This window comes from Diorhabda sublineata, chromosome 3, assembly GCF_026230105.1.
Source record: "Diorhabda sublineata isolate icDioSubl1.1 chromosome 3, icDioSubl1.1, whole genome shotgun sequence".
In the NCBI taxonomy this organism is placed as follows: domain Eukaryota; kingdom Metazoa; phylum Arthropoda; class Insecta; order Coleoptera; family Chrysomelidae; genus Diorhabda; species Diorhabda sublineata.
This window is the reverse complement of record NC_079476.1, coordinates 5,475,600-5,496,931: the sequence shown is the minus strand read 5'-3', so window position 1 is coordinate 5,496,931 and position 21,332 is coordinate 5,475,600. Positions and strand designations below refer to the sequence as shown.

Below are 21,332 nucleotides of genomic sequence, written 5' to 3'. Positions count from 1 at the left end.
TCTTGAATAAAAGTCATTTTTACTTTCTATATCCATTTACAGTTGATTTTTTAACAAAATCAACACATATTCGCTTTTTGGTTGTTGAAGTTGGAACCAATATGTCCTGACATAGTCACGTGGCCGATTTAGCCAAATCAGCTGCACAAAAACTTGGAGCTGTCTTTAAGACCAAAAAGCTTTATACTCCGCTCACTACAGCTCACACTTCGACTCACTACAGAAGAGAGCAGTTCGACTTATAGACGATCCAGAGATGACCAGAAACTTGGACATCTCAGAGCATAGAAGAAAGGTCGCTGACCTGTCTTTTTTTCACCGTTACTACCACGGAAAATTCTCTTCCGAGTTGTTCAACAATCCCGCCTAGAACTGTGCTTACAAGGCACGTCTTTTCCAAGCACTACAACCTACAGAAGTTCAAAATCAATATGTACAGAAATCTCCACACGGCAAGCACTACTAGGGTGTAAAAGGGTTTACCCTCTTGTGCTTGAGTTTTACATAATAAAAAAAATATCAAAACACTGAGAACTCTACGCACGCAAACAATAAGGTTGACAAGTTTCAGTAAAATTTATTTCGTTTCAAAAGTTACTTCGATTTATAAATTGTTACGATTTTCTGAGATTAGAATCTAGGGGTATTGATTTAAAAAAAATTACGTGTAGAAGACTTAATTAAAAATATTCATGGTCATGGATAAAATTATTTTATTAGAACTGATGATGATTAAAGAAATTATATGAAAAAAATGAGAGTTCTAATATTTTTTTAGAAGTCACTACTCATATGGAACTTTCTAAGACTGGCTTTCTATCAAATTTGGCCCAGCTTATTCCGATGCCAGATTGTAACCAATCGCCCCGTAACATGTACCAATGTCAGATGGGGAAGCAAACAATGGGTTCACCATGTCACACATGGGATCTCCAATCAGAAACCAAACTTTACAGACTACAAACTCCCGGAAGTCCCCTTTTCAGACCTGTACATTATGATAATATTCAGTTGGATGATTTTGCGATGGGGACTAACGCAATCGTGGCCGTCATTAGTTATACAGTAAGTAGAAATTTATGTTTCTCAATTTTTTTATTACCAAATGTTGTGATGTTGCAAGCTGCAACTAAACTGAAACTGTTAAGAATGCACAACTCGGACCTCCTTACTATTGGAAAAATCTGAAATCGTATTTTCGGTGGAATTTCTCAGGAAGAGATTCTTGGAATTAAAATAAAACAAAATTTCAAACTTTTATAGGCAAATAAACAATTATAGGGGCTTTTGACCACTCCAAACCTTTTTCTATTATTCTGTACAGCTTATGGTTATGAAAAACCGATAAAAACCCGAACATTTGTATTAGCTCGGGTACATTTAAGGAAAAGTTTTTCTGTAATAATATTTAAAATGACCGTACTAAGTTTTGGTTTTGATAAGTAAGTTTTATTACTCTCTCATACTTAAAAACAGATTATAATATATAAAGATCATTTTCTGTAGGGTTACGACATGGAGGATGCGATGATAATTAATAAAGCATCAGAAGAGAGAGGGTTGTGTCATGGAAGCATATACAAATCTGAATTTGTGACATTGGATCATGCAGGCTCCTTTTTCGAGAGAGATCCTGATTCCAAAGATACATCTTTAGCCAAGTAAGAAATTCTTTAAAAACTTCACCGTTAAATGAATACAAGGTGTCCCAAAAGAAAGTTAACATTTTAAAAAAATAATTTTGATAAAAATAAGGAATTTATGGAAAAAAATGTTTTCCTGTAACGGTTCGGTAGATATTCTTCATGATGGTGCCATTTTTTGACAGATATTTTCTTTTAATTGTGACGAGAAAGTCGATTTGTTAGCGTAAACTTTTGATTTTACATAACCCCACAGGAAACAGTCCGTAGATGATAAATCGGGACTGTGTGGGGGCCAATTTGTGTCACCTTTGCAACATTTATTGGAAGTTTGTGAAGCTGCTCCAAACTGCTGGAACGGTTTTTGGTTATAACCATTAAATTTTTGCTGGTCATACTCGAAGAAATAGTCTAACATCTGCACATAACCCTCTGAATTCACTGTAACTTTCAAATTCCTTACTTTAGGCAAATGTAAGGGTTTCTGATGTTTGTGTTTTGCATTGACTGCACTCCAGTAACGAGAATTCCACTTTTTGACATCTCCATTAAGAAGAAAAACAGATAGAAAGCGTTCAAGCATCTGGTTTACGAAGACAAGCCTCCATTCAGCATCCTGAGACTTCATTGATTGCACCTACTGAATTTTGTAAGTGTGTAGCCCCAAACCTTTGTGTGAAATGCGAAATAATGATGATCTATACAGGTTTAACGCAACAGTACGCTTTATAATAGATAAATGGGTCAGTAACACTGTCTACGTCTTCTAGAAGAAGAGTTTGGACGCTCGGATTTTGGTTTAATTGGCGATTTGGTCTCTTCAAACATCACGATCCATTTTTAAATCAACCGAACGTCTGGTGCATCATTTGAGTGACGAATATTGCATTTCTACGCACTACAGTCGCCGAATTTTGTAAAATTCACGCACACACTACGCGCGATCCGCTCCATAGCGACTCAATTCCCAAGAAACAGGCTAGCGATTGACATACCTCAGCGAACCTCCGAATAGATGCGTTGAAGCATTACAAAGGCGAACTTTCTTTTGGGACCTTGTATATAAGTGATATCTGGAATGATTTTGTTCTAAAAAACAATTTTATTTTTGTTTACCAAAAAAAATTATCAACAAACTAAAAATTGAACTCGAAACATATAATGAAGAATCAAAGTAGTTCTTGTCTTAATGTCCTCTACAAAATTTCATGCAAAACAATCATTGTGGTTATGTTAATTTTTGTATGGATTATGATTATTTCGTAGAACCTAACCTAACATTCTTCGTTAATTTTTGCTGAAATCTAATGGGCATTTTACTTTGTTCGGTGTCGAGCTATTGACAACACTGCAATTCATCTTTTTGTACAAAGAGATTACTGATTTCAGCCCCAGTGCTCGTTATAATCAAAACATTTCAACATTTATAATATAACCAGCCGCTAATGTGATTATTTCATTGAAAAAAATTAACCGTCATCATAAATCGAGTAAGATTCCAGAATTTAAAGGTGGATGATATCATAGATAGCCAACTCGAGCTCTCGTTTCAGCGCCATCTCTTGGTTCATGAGCAGTACTAAACTTACATGAATTAACAAGCGTATTAGTTGTGCTCATGAACTAAGAGAGGACGCTACAGCTCATTTTCCCTTCCACCGCCAGCGAGTTTCTATACCCTGATTGATATTTTCAAAAGCTCAAAACAATTATCTCTTTTTTCATTAACACCAATACGTTCTACTTCTACTTTCAAATCCTGAGTATTATCAAATTGCTAAACAATTTTAATATTAAAATGCGACTAGTTTTTTTGAGATATGCGGGAGGACAAATAATCGGATTTATTAAAAAAAAATGTATTTAATTTCAAAATTTTACTTAAATTACTCATACAAATTAAAACTTATACATTTGGCCCGCTGCTATGAACCATTTTTCATCTGTACAAGTTGCTGATAGTTCTTTCTTGATCTCTTCAATGTTGTGGTTGTCCTTTTATGTCTATTTTGATACGTGAGGAAAAGAAAAAGTCGCACGGAGCAAGGTCAGACAAGTAAGGTGCCAAAAACTGTTGTTATGGTGGACGAATTATTCTCTTTTCTATGGTTGACACTGGAAACAGCTCTAGTGTTCTTGGGAACCAAGGTTTTTCCCTTATTAATTCTCTTCATGTACCTATTGAATATGATGCTTCAATACATATCACTACTGCTGATCGTGTACCACAGCAATTTATGGGTTTCATTACCGTTCCCGTTACTGTAAATAATGTACTAAAGCTATCAAGATTCTGATTATACCTTCAATTAATCATTCGCTCATTTTAAGCATGGATTTTTTGAGTCGATTTAAAATAGATATCAGTTTTAATGATTTGTCCTACCCACAAATCGTTTTTTCGCTAACACTGTTGCGCAATATTCCTAAAGTTTGTTTCGCACTCTGACCTAGGGGAACAAGTTCTACATAAGCTATAGTTCATAGTTAATTGTGGGCGGCCAAGGGGCCGTTGAGCACTTATGCCTTTAGATAGGCCCGTCGTGCCCCTCTTGATGTTACCAAAGGCCGATGTTCTTTGAGAAGCCGTTTAGGCGTTTTGTCTTGAAACCTTTGATGTCATTAGGCAAGTTGTGAGGCTTAAAACCGCGCTATATGTGTGTGTGCAGGTCTGCGGTTTCGTCCTCTTCCATGCACCAAAGGCACTCCGGATCGTCCATGATCCCCAAGGTGCGTAGATGGCAGTGTCTGATTAGAAATCCGGTCACTAGTCGGATTCTGCGCTTGATAGTTCGAACAGTTGATTTGTGTGAGACGCACGAGGTCCATCTATATATGCCTCAGCTTGTCTCAAGCCAGGTGTCTCCATCCATCTCTGCCGAGCTCCCCTTGCAAGTAGATCGTTGAAAGACGCGAGAGCAACGCTTTTACATAAGCTATATCTTTGGCAATAAAAACCACTAACAAAATCATTTTTCTTTGTGATTAGACTTTACGATATTTGGGTCTTAACTATAACACCAACAGTAATGAAAATCTGGATCAGATTCAACAGTTCTTTTAAAGTACGACATATTTCAACTCGATTTCTTTTTGATTGTCAGTTAGAATCCAAAGAACAAATGCATTACCCTTTTCTTTACCAAATCTTCCGTTAAAATTCTGAATAGACCTTCAATATAACCTTTTATTTGTTGGCAGTTAATTGTCACTCGACGGCTACAAGATCTCGAAAATTTTGATGATTCGGCCTGTTTTTGGACGTCTGCAACGAGGTTTGTCATCAATCGACATGTTCAAACCATGCAAACCACTTGAACACTTTCCCCAGTTTCCCATAACATTTTTACACATTTGAAAAGAAATGTCACAGCTGTAAATCGTTCACTTGAACTTGTTATGGTATTTTGGTTATTATTGGGTCACATTATATATAATTAATTATTTAGGTTTATAGATTCCGATGGATTACCATTTATTGGTAGAATACTGAAAGAGAGTGAGCCGTTGTACAGTTATTTCGATGCCGATAGGTCAGTGTATATTGTTAAAGTATTTAGAGGTAAAGAAGAATGTTATATGCACAGTGTGAAGTTGTGTGCCAACTTCGACCAGAAGAATTCCAGGAAGACAGTCTGTTTTACTTATCGAGTACCAGTTAGTATAGATACTCAAGCCTTTAGATAGTACATGATATATAACTAGTTTTTTTTAGAGGAATCCAAGTGTAGGTGATAAATTTGCGAGTAGAGCCGGACAAAAAGGAATTTGCTCTCAGAAATGGCCCACCGAGGATTTACCTTTCACGGAAACAGGTGAATTTTATCCATTCTAATTTCAATCTTCGTATCTTCTATCTACTTCTACTGCTGATTCTTATCAGTTTATTTCTAGTTTTACGGTGTTTTATTTTCTAGGTCTTGTGCCAGACATAGTGTTCAATCCCCACGGTTTCCCATCCCGGATGACAATTGCTATGATGATTGAAATTATGGCTGGTAAATCTGCAGCATTGCATGGTCTTGTACATGACGCGACACCATTCATTTTTACCGAAGAAGATACCGCCATAGATTATTTCGGTAAATTATTAGAAAAAGGCGGTTATAATTATTACGGAACCGAAACCATGTATTCAGGCATCGATGGTAGAGAAATGACAGCGCAAATATTTTTTGGAATCGTACATTATCAACGGTTGAGGCATATGGTTTCAGATAAGTGGCAGGTCAGTTTTTCTGAAACTGCTTGTTATTATACACAGAAAAATCTAAATAGTATTAAAATATCTGTTGTTTGTAACTAAGTTGGAATTTTTGGAACCGTTGGTGGTATTCATACTGAAACACTGTTTACACTACCACTACACCAACACTCACAATTACTCTTTCTGACCCTAGTTTCGGTAATGAAATTATCGTCTTCAGAAATTGTTCAGCTTCAGTCTCTGAAGATGATAACTTGGTTAACGAAACGCGCGTCAGAAAGTGTAATTGTGTTGGTGTAGTGGGGATGTAAACAGTGTATTCAGCATCTGTTGTTTGTATTGGAAACACTGATTTGATAATTTGATATTTGGTTTATTTATGTTTTATTTATTAAAAGTAGAGTTCTAAGGAGCGACTGAGACTGTTAACATATACTCGTCTTCACCCCGACACCGATTTAGAAAAATCCCTTCCTATATCTAAAAGTGGAGGATGCAACCCCGACTTGTTCTATATTACGACGAACAGATATAAAGAAGTAATCACGTTGTTCCCTCCGCCAGTTTAATTGGCGAAAACTTCAGATACCTACGGTAGTTGATCATGTGTGAGTCTTCTGTTTCTAGAATTTACCGTAGTTACCAAAAGTCTAGTAACTGTTATAGTATATGCGGTTCCAGAAGAAAACGATGCTCATCCGAGAAAGATGACCGATTAATTGTCAGTATATCGCTCAGAAATCGGACTGTCGCTGGTGTTCAAGTCTAACAAGAGCTCAAAGAAACGCGAGTAGTGGCTATGTGTGGATGGACATTCAGAAGAAGACTTAAGGGGGCTAACCTTGAACCAATAAGACCCCAAATTAATCCCAGGCCATCGAGCGGGTCTAGGATTTGCTTTAGAACACGTTGGTTGGACCGACGAACAATGAAACCTCGTTCTCTTCTCAGACGTAGGCAGAGTATGTCTGCATGGTAGGAATAGAAGATGTCTACAGAAGACCTGGAGAAAGATTTACGCAGTATTGCATAAAAAACGTGGCTTTTAGAGGATGATTGGGGCCGGTATTTCGATGTAAGCAAAAACTGAGTTGGTTTTATCGAAATTAGCGGTGAAACGGAAGGATTAATGACGAACCTATACATAAAAGAAGTTTTAAGGAATCTTGTAGTTTCCTACGCCAGTTTCATCGATGAAAACTGGCGAAATTCGATTAATCGAAAATAATCGATTATTTTATATAATCGATAAACGATTATATTTTTTGATAATTGCCTACCTTAAAACGGCACGCACTTAAGAATGGGATAGCATCGAACAAAATCGAGTAATAAAACTTATTTGATTCATAAAAAAGCGATTGGAACCTGTTACTAGTGCCAATGGAGGGAACAATAAATAATGATACATTAATTTCAAATAAATGATTATTTTTACTAATTTAAGCTTGTATTTTCTTTGTCAGTAATTATTATATCATTATTTAAGATTTTTATTCGTTCGACAACATACACCACTCATTATGAAGCTAAGACTAATAGCTTTGAGATGCTAAAATCAGAGCTACAGAATTTTTGATGTAAACTATTGACCGCGAGTCTGCGACTTGGGTCGATTTTTTTGATCACGAGTGTATATTTAATTAACATATTTTTTATATTTACCTGTAGGTAAGATCAACGGGACCCATAAATATATTAACTAGACAACCGTTGAAAGGAAGAAAAAGAGGCGGTGGTGTCCGTTTTGGTGAAATGGAACGAGACGCCCTCATTAGTCACGGGGCGTCGTTTCTGTTGCAAGATAGGTTATTTCATTGTTCAGATGAAACTACGGTAAGACATTACACACATGTGACATTTGTGCCCATGTAAAACGTGATTTAACGCATTTGGACTATTTCTTGTGAGACCATGTTAAATATATTATCTACAGGGATAAACCAACAACTATTGACGCACTGGAAGCCAATATTGAAGCATTTATTCGGCCAATATGTTGGAGAAAGTGTACCAAAATTGGACCTTGCGCATGGGCCATCTAAAGCGGTGCCATGGCCAACATTTGCATGAAATCATCTTCAAACATTAAATTATACTGATCGTTCTATAGCTTCCCATAAAGGTTTCATCAATTTTTTCAAATTTTTTGTGGTTTTTTTCAAATCAAATCCTATACTTAAAACATCACTGATTATATATGATAATTCTCATCATCTCGATCCCTCGCAAGAACTGTCGGAAACTTTTTTCTAATAAAGTTCGTTTGTAATTTCCTTCTTTGAATTGTTTTCCATATCGCCATTCCAGAAGAACGGTGACGTAAATGCTAAAATTTTGCTTTGGAATTTTTTTGTTGAAAGTACATACTGTCGCCTATTAGTTCTTTCAGCGATTGCATAAAATTTCTGTCCCTGGATAATTTAAATCAAAGAAAAAAAAACAACTTTGAAAACTATTTATTTGTCGTTGTTTCAAGTTACCACCACCTGATATTTCGACGCGAATACCCAACGGCGGTCATGATTGGAACTACAGTTATGTCCTTGTTCCCATTTGTATGGAATGTATTTCTTCATTGTATATGGAGTTTTTTTTGTATTTACGTCATTTTTTTTCGGAACAGCGATGTGAAATTTTAGTTTTCCTTCAGATTTATGTGCTGTTTGTAACTCGCCTCATTTTTCTTCTTTAATAAGGGGTATTCTGGTCTAGATTTTAAGCATTTTTGGAACTAACGTGAAAAATTGAAAAACATTTTTACTATCCATTTTTTATATGATATTTATTGACTTATTAAGAATATAAAAGAAATTGTAAAAAAATCAGAATTTCAATAAATTTCAGGTCGATAAAGTGGGGGCTACAAAAAAAACGGTGCACCTTGGTTGATATGATTACAGCTCTTGTGATCTGGAATAAAAAATTTGAAAAATTCTTAATCTGTAAAGATGTCACAATCGTATGGCGTCGACTTAAAATATCAATTTTTCCCCCCTTATTTTAACCTTTTCGATTTTTAATAAATACTCCAAATTGAACTTTAAAATCCAAGGCAAACGCTATACAGAGATATATAAAAAATATTTCCGCCAAATTGCAACGGAATCCGTCGGATAGAACTTGAGAAACAATTCCAAAAAATCAATTTTTCTAAATTTCTAGACCAGAATACCCCCTTAACAATTAAATATTAATGTTTTTCCATTAACTGGCAAAGGACCGGCATTGGCAAATTGCTCCTTATAAAACTTATGATACGGCTACGTAATTTTTAATACACAGAGTTCTTGACCAATCCAAACCGTCATCTAATATTTTAAACAACTCATGGTTAGAAAACACCAATAATGGTACCCGAAAACTATTTAGAATATTCTATAATACTAATTAGAATGGTCGTACTGAGTTTTGGATTAGTGAGTAGGTTTTATTACTCTCTCACCCATAAAAATAAACACTAACCATACTTTTTGCGTGTAATTGTAGCGGGCTATAATTGATAGTCGAAACGCATTTTTTTTATTTGTTTTTCAAAAATTAATTTTAAAATAAAATTTTCATTTTCTAACTCCATTTTTAAATGATGTTTCAACACACAAACAAACAATAATTATGATAGATTTAAGTCAGATGTATTTTGTTTCAAAAGATTCTTAGATTCATAAATTGTTTCGAAAAACATGGTGTGTTAAGAAACACATATTCCGAGTCGCTGATGACTCAATTGTTGTTCCGTGCTTTCCAACTCTGGATCTCGGGTTCGAATCTGGTCTAGGAAAATTAATTTTTAATGTTTACATAACTCAATTGATTATATAAAAAATGATATTAAAAAGACAATACAATATTACAGTTAGACCAACGAAGCATCTGACAGCGGTGATTAATAGGTTCATTAATGGGTATTATTAAGGTCGAGTAAACAGACGTATAATGGGTACATTAAACAACTGTCGTGGATAAAATATAATTATTGATCCTCTTTATTGGGAATATCGCTCTAAATTAACTATTTGTTTTAGGCTTTCATTTGTACATCTTGTGGAACATTGCTGGGTCCAATTACAGCGATCATGAGATTATCGGATAAACCTCAACATACAGAAACAAAAGAAACATGTCGTTTATGTGATACGGACGAATACATAAACAAAATAAAAATACCATACATTTTCAAATTTTTCATTACTCAGTTAGCTTCATGTAACATAAATGTTAGATTAGGTTGTCAAGAAGTTTGATTAAAATATTGATGCTGAGTACTTTTATTTATATTGTATTATTTATCCTGTTGTTGGATGATATAATTAATTCATTTACACATTTTAATACTATAAAACTGATTTATATTTTGAAAGTACTATCAACTAACTAATTTATATTCGCGTTACGAGTCCTCGTTTTTCGCATTAGTTAAATTATGAAATTAATCCTCGAGACGTGATTCAAATTTAGCAACGTAACTTCTAGACCCAGAGGCCCCGCGTACATATTCATATCCCTTGATCTCTAAATTTAGAGTCATGTATATACCTCATTAGCTGTGGTGATTATGACGAAAAGTATATTGGACAGACTAAGAGATCCGTTATTTTCCGTTTTAAAGAGCACATAGCAATTATGACGTAAATATTATTAATGTAAAATTTGAAAGCATTGAAATTGCTAGATGTAGGAGTAGCTTAAATAGGGATAAAGGGCAAATTCCTTACAGCCCACTTTATAGTTTAATAGTCAAGGAATGAATGTGAAGATTCCCGCTGGATTTAATTTTCCCGGGAGAAGGTTTATTGGTGGAAAAATTTAGTATAAAACAGGTAAATCAAGTCATAAGATTTTAGTTTACCTTCAATCTCTGAAGATAATAACTTAGTTATCGAGAAGATGGTCAGAGTAATCGTGAATGTTGTTTAAGAGGTGGTGTAAACAGTGTACAGGGTGTCTAGCCATCGGGAATTTTTTGGCAGCGGGAAAAGACGGGAAAACAACGGTATTTTTTTTCGAGATCGGGAATTTTCGGAGAAATGCACAGAAAGTTGTAGTTTCAATACATAATTTGCTTCCTGCTAGCAAAATTGATATAGGATTTTCAGCTAAGAGCGCATTGAAGAATGCTAAAATCAAGCCCTCTGGTGAATTATTGACTAAATTCATGATTGATTGTAAGAATTATGTCGTTAAAATTATTAAAAAAATTCAAGAACGATCACCTCTATTGTATAAACTTACAAAGTACATAACTTGTGTGAATCCAAATTTAATCGCACATCAATCCAACGTAGCTCTACAGCGACTTGACTCTTGCTTGGCTGTTCTGGTTGACACGAACAAGTTGATTTCTGGCTCGACGGCTGACAAAATAAAAAGAGTATGGAGATATTCTACAATTTTCTAACACCATTCAATCCATGAAGATATATAATCGAAGTGTAAAAAGGCTTGATAAATTTTGGATAGAATTGATAGAAGATTCCGGTTTGACCTGCCCGAACTTGATTAATTTTCTAGAAATAATTTTCATTTTATCTCATGGAAATGCAGGAGTTGAGCGCGGATTTTCCGTAAACAAAGAGGCAATCGTTGTACATCAGGCGGAAAACAGTCTAGTTGCCTTGCGCATCATGTATGATGCAGTTACTGCTGCAGGGGGCATCAAACACGTATCTATCACATCTAAAATGATGTTGAACGTGCGAATGGCGCATAGTAGATATGTGGAGTTCTGTCAGAATAAAAAAAAATGAAGATGCACAAAAACAAAAGGAGTCTAATGAAAGAAAAAGAAAAGCAGAAGTTAAAGAATTGAAAGCAAAACGAAAGAACTTGTTAGAACAAACATCAGCTTTAAATGACCAAATCAAAAATTTAGAAAAGAATAAATAAATGAACCTATTGTGATTCGCTATTAATATAAGTAGTCATTAATTCACTAATATATATCATTTATATTTTGTTATGAGTAACTAATATGTATCATTCTTTATGAAAAAACAATAAAAAAGCGATAATTATTTTTTTTGTATTGAATGCTATTGTTTATTGAATATTACTAAAAATTGGTTTACTAATATCGGGAAAATTAGAAAAAGTTGTCGGGAAAAAGCGGGAAAACTGCGGGAATTGAGATGCACGTCAGGTCTAGACACCCTGAGTGTATTCAGTATGGTTCTATATGGGTACTCTTGGACTGCAAACATCATTCAAATGCAAACCAGATATAATCCACTGATATAAAAACTTTTAAAGAGTTAGCTCTCGGGTGTTCATTTGTGTAGTAGCTAAAGTAATCGGTTAGGGTTGAGACTAAGGTTGTGGGTTTCAATCTCACTCAAGACGGATCTTTTGCTTGTGTTTCTTACTTGAAGCAATGCGCCTCGCCATCTCGAGATATGCTTTGTTTCAAGAAACACTGACAGATGATTAAAACATGAATTACGTCAACCTCTACCAGCTCTCGCGGGCTTATTTAAAGAACAGACCGACTTGCCTAATATGGCGAGTGTAGTGCTGTGAATTTGAAAGAGCAGGAGGTAGTAAATGCAGCGTAAGTAGCGAAACCCCCTTTTCAAGATTACACTTATAAATATTTCTATGTTGTTTCATTTATATATTTATATACATTCTATAATTGGAATGATCTTTCAAAAATATAATAATTAAATCTGTTACACACACGCGTATAAAAATCTTCAAAAAAAATCAACTAGTAATAAATAATTTATTTGGACACAAATTGACAAAAACACAAGTTGTATTTTATAAAAATAGCAATTCAACTGTTGTGAAGTTTACGACTAAATAATACTGGAATTATAAATGCTACAAAATATAAATGCAAAATATAAATGAATCTCGTTATAAACATTGTCACTTATTAATATAAAATTTATTAAGAAAATATTTAGCAATATTTTAGGTTTCATAAACCATATTGTGCATCAATAAATTAATACGAAAATATAAATATTTTAATTCAGAATCTTCAATTGCAAATCTAATGTGTCCTTATAATATCGCAGATCAGATGGTACACGCAACACCATTTCAATTTCCTAAAACCAATTGCTTTGGTGTTTAAAGCAATGGTTTGAACAGATGAATTACTCTAGTGTTATTTGGTGGATTCTTTTAGGTAAGCAATTAGATCCTTCCTCTCACTTTGTTTCTTCAATCCAGCAAACACCATCTTTGTACCGGGAATATATTTTTTGGGATTTTCTAGATAAATAAATAATGTTTCATCACACCAAGTGATACCTGGAACAAAAAAATGTTGATTACAGTAACAAATTAATAAATAACATTACATAAAGCCCTAATCAAATACCAATCAAGTTTTGATTGTCATCTTTAAAGTTAAAATTACACTAGGCAAATCAAATCTGTGTTGCATTTTGTTGGTAGCACCTCAAAAGTAACGAGCCAGTTTTTGTCATTCACTGCTAAAATAGTTTCAATATTTTTTTAACCAAACACGCAAATGTGTTAATTCTCCAAACTTATTTTGTTATATTTGCAACTAATACACTCCCAAAAGCCAAAAAAGGCTATTACACCCAGTGGCGGATTTACAGATAGGTCGCCTGTAAACTATTCATCTTTTACCGCCTTAACTGACCTATGAAATTTGATACCTTAGTTCACAATTATTTAAACTACATTTTTTTCCCTACAATGAATTGTTGAAAGACATTTTGAACAAAGTTGAATCATGTAATACTCTTAAAGTATGGTAAGGTATGTTTTAAAACTATTCAAAACTTAAAGCTTACATAACGACTAACGTGGATGCATATATTTTTCATCGCACTCTCAGTTTAACAAAATCATAATTATATAATGGTACGAAAAATCATTTATTAGGTCTATCTCTATTTATAAAATGGCTGAGGTTTATCCTACCTGAATAATTTTAAGATAACGTACACAGAACAATACAAATTAAAAGTTAATAGCTACATACATACACTTGTTCGCTCATTAAAACCTATCTTTTCAGTATGAATAATTATTTCCAATCTTACAAATCGAAATAAAATATTGCGGGACAAATTTGTGGCCTCTTGAAATCTGCGGCCTTAAGCTACAGCTTACTCATCCTGTTGGTAAATCACCTACTGATTACACCTTTAATTAAGAAGTACTATCGTATATTTCTTAACCAGGATATATATTGGGTAGCACACTTCTACTGTATCCCATGTCACAGACATTTGACTGGTTGGTTTAATGGACAGTATTCACCAATGCCTTTTGGTAAACCAGTGATTTGTCGCGAATCTACCAATCACATGAGGGACTGTTATTTTTGCTTGATCAATATCAAAGACTTTTTGAGGAAATCGAAGCATATGGTAAAATGTGAGGAGGTGTCTTCTGCAACAAAAACAATCCCTCATTCTGAAGAAGTTTCTGAGCCTTCTTCAGTTTATGGCGTTGAAGAAAGTTTGAGCAGGGATTGAATCAGAATTTACAGCTTCTCTCAGTCCTCAAGCACCGCATTTGATTAACCAAAAAGAAGCTTAATGAGATTTGGATTTTTCCAAAGAAAAGTGTTAAGTTCAAGACTGAAACAATGGAATATACTTAAAACAGGACTTAAAATTCATATGTTGATTCGTTTTCTAAAGAGACCTTGTACTGTAATGACATCGAGAGCTTAATGTTAAAACTGGGTTATGAACATAAGTCAAAGGAATAGAGATTCTTCATTGGTTCTTTGAAGTAAAGTCTAAAGGCTATACTGCTCCATTACAGACATAAATTTAGTATCCTACTTCTGGCTTACAGAGCTCATTTTGAAGATATATACAGCATTATAAAACTAGTGTTAGAAAAGATAGAATAGAGCAAACACCAATGGTTCATCTGTGCAGATTGGAAAGTTGTAGCTTTGATTTTAGAACTGTAAACTGGCTACATGAAATACTGTTGCTTTTTATACAAGTGAAACAGCCAAAAGAGAACATTATGTAAGAGCAAGATGGACGCTAAGAATTAGTTACATTCCTGGGCAAAAAATGAACTTTTGGTTGGCCCAGTTAACCTTTGCAAGTCAAATAAAAGTCATGAAAAAAGATGGAACTGGTTTCAAATTTTTAAAACAAAAATTGCCATCTTTGAGTGGCACCAAAATAAAGAAAGGTGTATTTTTTTAACCTGACGTCAAAATATTAATTAAAAGTCCGGCATTAATCACCACCTTAAATGAAGAGAAGGTTAGATTGTGTTTGTCAAAGTTACTGAAAACTTGTTGGGTAACTACTGATCTACTCAATATTCTGACCTCATCAAAAAAATGCTTAATGCATATTATATATTGTATGTTGTGTTATGTAATATGCCTTCAAATAAACTTTTTTCATTCCCACCTAAAGTCTTATCCAGAAAATATGAGCGCTTTAAGTAACGATCATGGAGAGCTCTTTCATCAAGATATCATCACAATTGAAAAGAGCTACCAAGAAAAATGGGAATCAGCAATGCTTGCAAACTACTGTTGGTCTTCATTTAGAGACACTCTGAACTCCGATTATAGGAGACATGTGAAATGGTCTAATAAAACATGTTGTTTAGTGCTAATAATAAAACTGATGTTCCATGAATACTTGAGATTGAGAAGAATATGACGTGATTCAAATTAATCTATTTTTTCATAATCTTATCTACTAGGTAAATATTAATAATCTTTTTTGTTGTCTAGTGTTATTGTTAACATGAGATCTATTATCTGAAATGACTTTATCTGATTGATAAAAAATGCAAAATAAGATCATTACATAAATTGACAAAAAAAATTGCGAACTGTAAAAACTTTAAGGGGAATTTTAAATTAATTAATGCTAGAGGAGGGGAGGTACCTAAACAGGTAAAAAGTGATTTTGGAGCGGTAATTTCACTAATGAAACGTTACTAATATCTACTAAACGTATAGCCCAATAATCGTTTTATTATTTAGAGAAACTTATAAACCTAGATAAAAACTTTCAATATACTAAAATGAAACTATATTATATGACATTCTATTCAAATTCAGAATTATTGCAAGACCCATCTCTATACACCAAATTAAAAGTTGAGGTTACGTCCTTGACAAAACGTGCCTGAGTGATATATACGTAACCACCAATTACTATAAACTAAGTGATCTGTTACTTAAAATAAGTTTATTTAATCATAATGGTGAAAATTTTCCATTTTATTTTCGAAATACCAAAATTCCAGAATAATGTTAATGTTGCGAAAAATTACATCATGTGGTTTAATACCGATTAGACTTTGTATTATTGTGTAATCTCTTTTTTAACTTATCAGTTTTCTAGAAAATCATCTATAAATCCACTTATTCTTCGCAAACTACATCATACCTCATTAGAATTGAATTCACTAACACTCACGTGGTAATTAATTATATATTTAAAAAAACTTACCTTTGGATTTATTGGCATCTGTATAAGCAAAACCAGGAGCTTGACCAGTTTTCCTATTAAACAATCCATGTAGATTAGGCCCAGTTTTGTGCTTACCACCTGCCTCTACTGTATGGCATTGTTCACATCTTTGTTTAAATACTTTCTTCCCCTTTTCTACGTCTCCCATAGTATTTGTTTAATAAACTTTATTACTAAAGATACTTTTTTGATAAAAAAGTATAAACGTAGATCACAGATCTACACCACGTGAAATCTTCACTTTAAATGAACGAGTATAGAGAAATTTCCAGAATATAAGGTTATTGTATTTGCAAAATGACCTTGATATAGTGTAAAGCGAGTTTTACATCATGAGTATTTTTGATAACTGTCACATTTCTCTTGAGGTATATTTTCGTTTTTGTAAATGTTAACTGTCCTAACCTAAATTATTCATAGAATTACCTGATAATTAGATTGTTAACTTAGTCAATTCTCAAAATTTATTAATCCATTGAGCTAGATCGACGTAAAAATTAATGCAATTTATTTTGTGAAAATTGTACGTCTCGAAGGTAATTAAATTGTTTATATCTTCATCAAATATTTAACTAATTGCTGGATTAGTTATATTTTTTTTTATAGTTTTTATGGAATAAAAAGAATGTAATAGTTTAAGAGGAGCTTTAAGTGATATATTATTGACGTAATAGCATGTGAAAGTGAGTCACAGTTAAAACTCGGGATGATGGACGTCACACGTTTATTGAAATTTTGGAAATTAGGTTGAAAATAAATAGATTTATAATCTTATTGAATATTTTTTAAATTTTTTCATTTAATATTATTGTGAAATAGTTTGCAAAATATGTTGGACTTTGAAATCTTAGTTATTATTGGGTAATTTAAATTAGTGATACAAGTAGGTATTTATTTAGAAATACAAAACAGATTTTAGTTTTTATCTTTATATACTTAATATGAAACTTTGTTATATGTAGAATGTTAGTTGATTAAACTACATATTATGTTGGGGGAATTGAGTTATTATGAAGGAACAAAATTTTATGCAAGCTTAGTATTTTATTATAAGATTAAGCAAATAGGGGAGAGTTTTTAGGGTATCGGAACTATTTTTGAAATAAAAGAGTAAATTGTTCAATAAATAATTTAATATAACAACGAAAATAACGATGTCCTATATTTACAACATTTTCGGTATGCTTATAACCAAGCGCTTTTATAGCTACTATCTTAACTACTTTTCAAATTGCATTCAAATCAAATTAAATGTTTTCTAGTTTATCAGTTCTTTAAACAAAACATTGAGCAAAAAACAATTTTTTTTCTAATACGCAACGCAACTTTCTAAGCATATGACAATATTTACACAACTTCTGGTAGATCCGAACTTATATTAAAATAATTTAAAAAATTGTCTAATTAGTTAAAATACTATGTCATTTGACTCACATTGACATAGGTACAATAAAAGTGGTACTAGACGAATGGAACACTATCATCAGAAACATTTTTCTTGTCTTTGTATGAATTAAATAGAAAATAGAGTTGTAAGGTTGTAAGTAAACAACATTTTTGTCAAAAAAATTATTCAGGATTTGCAAAAATTCGAGAACATACTCATATTATTTCAGAATATATACCCAGTAGTTTTTGGCATAGAATAATTTACACCCTGAATAGTTATATAGAACTTTCACAAGTAGAACATCTACAAATAATTCTAAGGGAATTTCAAAATTTGGCAAATAAATTATTAAAACTTTTTTAACAACATTCATCATAATTGTAACAATATATAGTCAATCTATTTGTATTTTACTATGAAGAATGTTGAAGAGCTTTTTGTAAATGATGCTGTTTAATTCATGCAAAACCAAACTTTCACTCTTATACTTATGATATGTCGGAATAATTATTTTATTTAGTTGCTACTTTGAGGTAGGCGATGAGGTCTTTTCGTTCACCTTCTTTCTTTAAACCAGCAAACACCATTTTCGTACCAGGGATATATTTCTTTGGATTTTCTAGGTATATGAACAAGGTATCGTCGTTCCATGTTATACCTGTAAAGTATGAATAAAAGTATAAATTTAAATATCATTTCAGGGCAGTGGCGGATTTATAAATTTACAGCCTGTAGGCTATTAATATTTTATCACCTCTACTGACTTCTGAAATTCGATACATTAATTCACAATTATTTAAATTACATTTTTCATCAATAAAATTTCAACTTTAAAATTTGAGAACTAAAAAATCCATGACTATTTTCAAAGAATTATTAAAAGACATTATTCTAAGAAAAGAATAATTTAAATCATGTTCTACTTTAAAAGTAATTTAAGGTATGGTATGTTTTAAATTTAGTCACCACTTATATAATAATACATATTTTCTATTACACTCAAATTTTAACACCAATAAAATAAATCTTTTTTCAATTATTATTTGTTGATGTTACAGTTTGAAATAAATTATTAAAGAACTGATATTATTTATATTATCAAGTACCTTGTAAATGATTCTGATGTTGTTTACATATAAACATACCCATATTGAAATGTTTCTTTTTCTTATGTGATATATGGTCTCGAACAATAAAGGTAATGAATACGCGAATTCAATGTGAATCTGGCTGGGTGCCGAAAGGCAAAAGGCTAAATTTAAGAAGACTGAAGAAGTAGACAATATGATTTTTTGAGGTTATATTAGTGTTTACAAAAAAAATTTAAAGTTTGTTGTGATTTGTGTCTGCGTCGACTAAATTTATGTTTCTAACATCTTTTCTTTTATAATTCTGAAAATATGACATGACACCTATCAAAAAGATATTTTCAAATAAGGAGGCAAGATATACTTTATCATGAATTGAATATATCATTTGAAAATATTCCAAAAAACTCTTTCTTATGTACATCTAAATTGAACCATTTTAATAATTTTCAAAAAATTACAGTATCAGTTAATGCAAGAGTAACATTGAGATGTTTGTTTTTTTGGCTCCCCAATTTTCGTCTAAATTGTTACTTAGTACTTTTTTGCAATTCAGGGACGATATCAATGTCATTTGTTCGCTATATCGACATTTTAAACTGCTGATCTGGTAATTATCAGCTGGCCTGTTGCCACTGACTCATGACCTAAACACATAAAAACACATTTATTTTGCCAACTAAATATCTTCATTTTGTTCCACAACTGCTGAATGCCAAATATATTTTTGTATCTAAAGTTACCTAAATATGAGCCAAACACGTGGATTGAAAACATATGCAGATTATTAAATTTAATTTTGACTTCTTAAAAAATTTTGTTAATCTGTTTATAACATGATAAATCAACATTTTTGTATATTTTTTTTCAATTTGTTCGTTTTTTGTGTAGATTATGAAAAAAATATAATAACTTCATTTGATTATTTGGAAAAAAGTTATCAACGATTATACGTGAATGAACATTTAAAGCCCTGAAACCAATATAAGTTGTAATTTTTTTTATTAAAATAAAAAATTAAGAATCTAGAAGGGTGTGTCTGCTCTTCTAACCTGCTTGATATACTAGACATAAATCTATCTACATTTGATGAAATAATAAAAGAATACTAATGATATGATTAAATTTTTAATTACCTTTTGATTTATTTGCATCTGTGTATGCAAAACCAGGTGCTTGTCCAGTTTTTCTTCCGATTAATCCGTGTAGATTAGGCCCTGTTTTGTGTTTACCACCAGCTTCTAGCGTATGGCACTGTTCGCAACGTTGTTTGAAAACTTTTTTGCCTTTTTCTACGTCTCCCATTTTATATATTGAATTAATTTAATCTATAAATGAAATAAAAATATCATCCAACTATAGTAGATTAAAGGGTAATTTTGCATCAAGTATTAATATAATCTATACCTATAAACTGTTGTTTAAAATGGGCGACCTTCAATTTATGTTTAAAATTATTTTTCCATCATATATCAAAAAAATTTGCTGATCGTTACGTGCCGTTTACGTCATATCCTCGTGATGCAGTCAGTTTTTCTTTTAGTAAAAGTTATCTATGTACGCTGATTTGACCCTGGATCATTTGTAGATAAAAAGTGTGACGTAACAGTTAAACACGTGAAATTGCGGAAAGCAAAAGTTCGATGCTCCTCGAACCGATTAGCGGGACTGTCTTATGCAATTTCCATTATTTTTATAAATATCATGACTTTGACTATGACATTGAATTATATTCATATATGAGTAAATTGTAAAATTATAAATATTTCAATTCTAAAATATTTAGATCAAATGATAACTGAAATTTTTTGAAATCAAATCCAGCACAGATTCCATAACTGGTTCAAACCTTCAAAGGATCTATAATAAAGGGCATGATATAGGTCGTTACGTAACGTTTGTATGTGTAAAAGCTTTTTATAATTTGAAAAAAAAAATTTATCCTGAATATATTTTTTAAATAAATAGGAACTTACTTGATGATATAACTTCAGCACTTACGTTCAACTATGACTGAAACTATTCTTTCAATTTAATTGAACTTATCACGACTACAATCGGATTATCAATGAAAATAATATTCCCTGCAGAGAGCAAACTCTATATTCCTGGTTGTCCTTGTCCAATTTGCTGTCTAACGCACATGTCTACGCGATTCCTGTGACCTATGCTGGGAAATTTAAATAATTCCCGCCTTGTAAAAAGTTAATCTAGAATCCTCTACTAATATTGACGTAGTTGTTTATCTAGAAACTAATTTAAATTCATTAAAACAAAATTATTGTTGTATTTATTCAGGGATTTACGAATTCAAATTTAAAAACACTTTTAGGCATTGAAATGGTAGGATTAAGTTCCACTATTATCTTATAGATGTCACTAAGACGAGAAATGGTACCTCATTATTTTCTGTTTAGTTTTCTATAAAATGATATTTATGTATTTGAAAAAAATAAATAATCATTTCAAAACAATATTTGCTTCATTTCAAATTATAATATAACAAAATGATAGAAATCTGTTTAGTATAGAAAAAATATAGTTTAAGCT

The 21,332-nt window shown here is 32.3% G+C and overlaps 3 protein-coding genes and 2 long non-coding RNA genes across 11 annotated transcripts in view; 2 read left to right on the top strand and 3 right to left on the bottom strand.

Moving 5' to 3' along the window:
• The window catches only part of LOC130441390 (DNA-directed RNA polymerase I subunit RPA2), a 48,360-nt gene extending 38,239 nt beyond the window's left edge, over nucleotides 1-10,121 (top strand). For 4 of the 5 annotated variants that reach the window (XM_056775052.1, XM_056775049.1, XM_056775051.1 and 1 more), the window contains 7 exons: nucleotides 779-1,065; nucleotides 1,507-1,661; nucleotides 5,093-5,300; nucleotides 5,359-5,458; nucleotides 5,561-5,871; nucleotides 7,522-7,686; nucleotides 9,876-10,107. In XM_056775052.1, the coding sequence (XP_056631030.1) occupies nucleotides 779-1,065; nucleotides 1,507-1,661; nucleotides 5,093-5,300; nucleotides 5,359-5,458; nucleotides 5,561-5,871; nucleotides 7,522-7,686; nucleotides 9,876-10,094 (1,445 nt within the window). In that variant the 3' untranslated portion in view covers nucleotides 10,095-10,107. Of the gene's footprint in view, nucleotides 1-778; nucleotides 1,066-1,506; nucleotides 1,662-5,092; nucleotides 5,301-5,358; nucleotides 5,459-5,560; nucleotides 5,872-7,521; nucleotides 7,687-9,875 lie in introns of all 5 variants that reach the window. The other variant, XM_056775050.1, reaches the window with a different exon arrangement.
• Nucleotides 1-21,332, bottom strand: part of LOC130441403 (uncharacterized) — a 246,175-nt gene that overhangs the window by 75,541 nt on the left and 149,302 nt on the right. The gene's annotated exons all lie outside the window — the stretch shown is intronic.
• LOC130441397 (cytochrome c) lies at nucleotides 12,558-17,048 on the bottom strand. The gene is made up of 2 exons (XM_056775063.1): nucleotides 16,284-17,048; nucleotides 12,558-13,110 (listed from the first exon to the last, which is right to left on the bottom strand). Exons 1-2 carry the CDS (start codon nucleotides 16,450-16,452, stop codon nucleotides 12,965-12,967), a joined length of 315 nt encoding a protein of 104 aa, XP_056631041.1. The 5' UTR covers nucleotides 16,453-17,048; the 3' UTR covers nucleotides 12,558-12,964.
• On the top strand, nucleotides 16,702-17,605 carry LOC130441402 (uncharacterized). Its single transcript, XR_008909608.1, has 2 exons — nucleotides 16,702-16,840; nucleotides 16,911-17,605. It is a non-coding gene; the product is annotated as an uncharacterized LOC130441402 (long non-coding RNA).
• On the bottom strand, nucleotides 17,420-21,051 carry LOC130441398 (cytochrome c). Of its 3 annotated transcripts, none has more exons than XM_056775065.1 (3): nucleotides 20,755-21,051; nucleotides 19,919-20,110; nucleotides 17,420-18,352 (listed from the first exon to the last, which is right to left on the bottom strand). In XM_056775065.1, exons 2-3 carry the CDS (start codon nucleotides 20,085-20,087, stop codon nucleotides 18,207-18,209), a joined length of 315 nt encoding a protein of 104 aa, XP_056631043.1. In that variant the 5' UTR covers nucleotides 20,088-20,110; nucleotides 20,755-21,051; the 3' UTR covers nucleotides 17,420-18,206. The 3 variants fall into 3 exon arrangements, with proteins under 3 accessions (XP_056631043.1, XP_056631042.1, XP_056631045.1); XM_056775064.1 differs by having other exon boundaries at nucleotides 20,759-21,051; XM_056775067.1 differs by having other exon boundaries at nucleotides 20,784-21,051.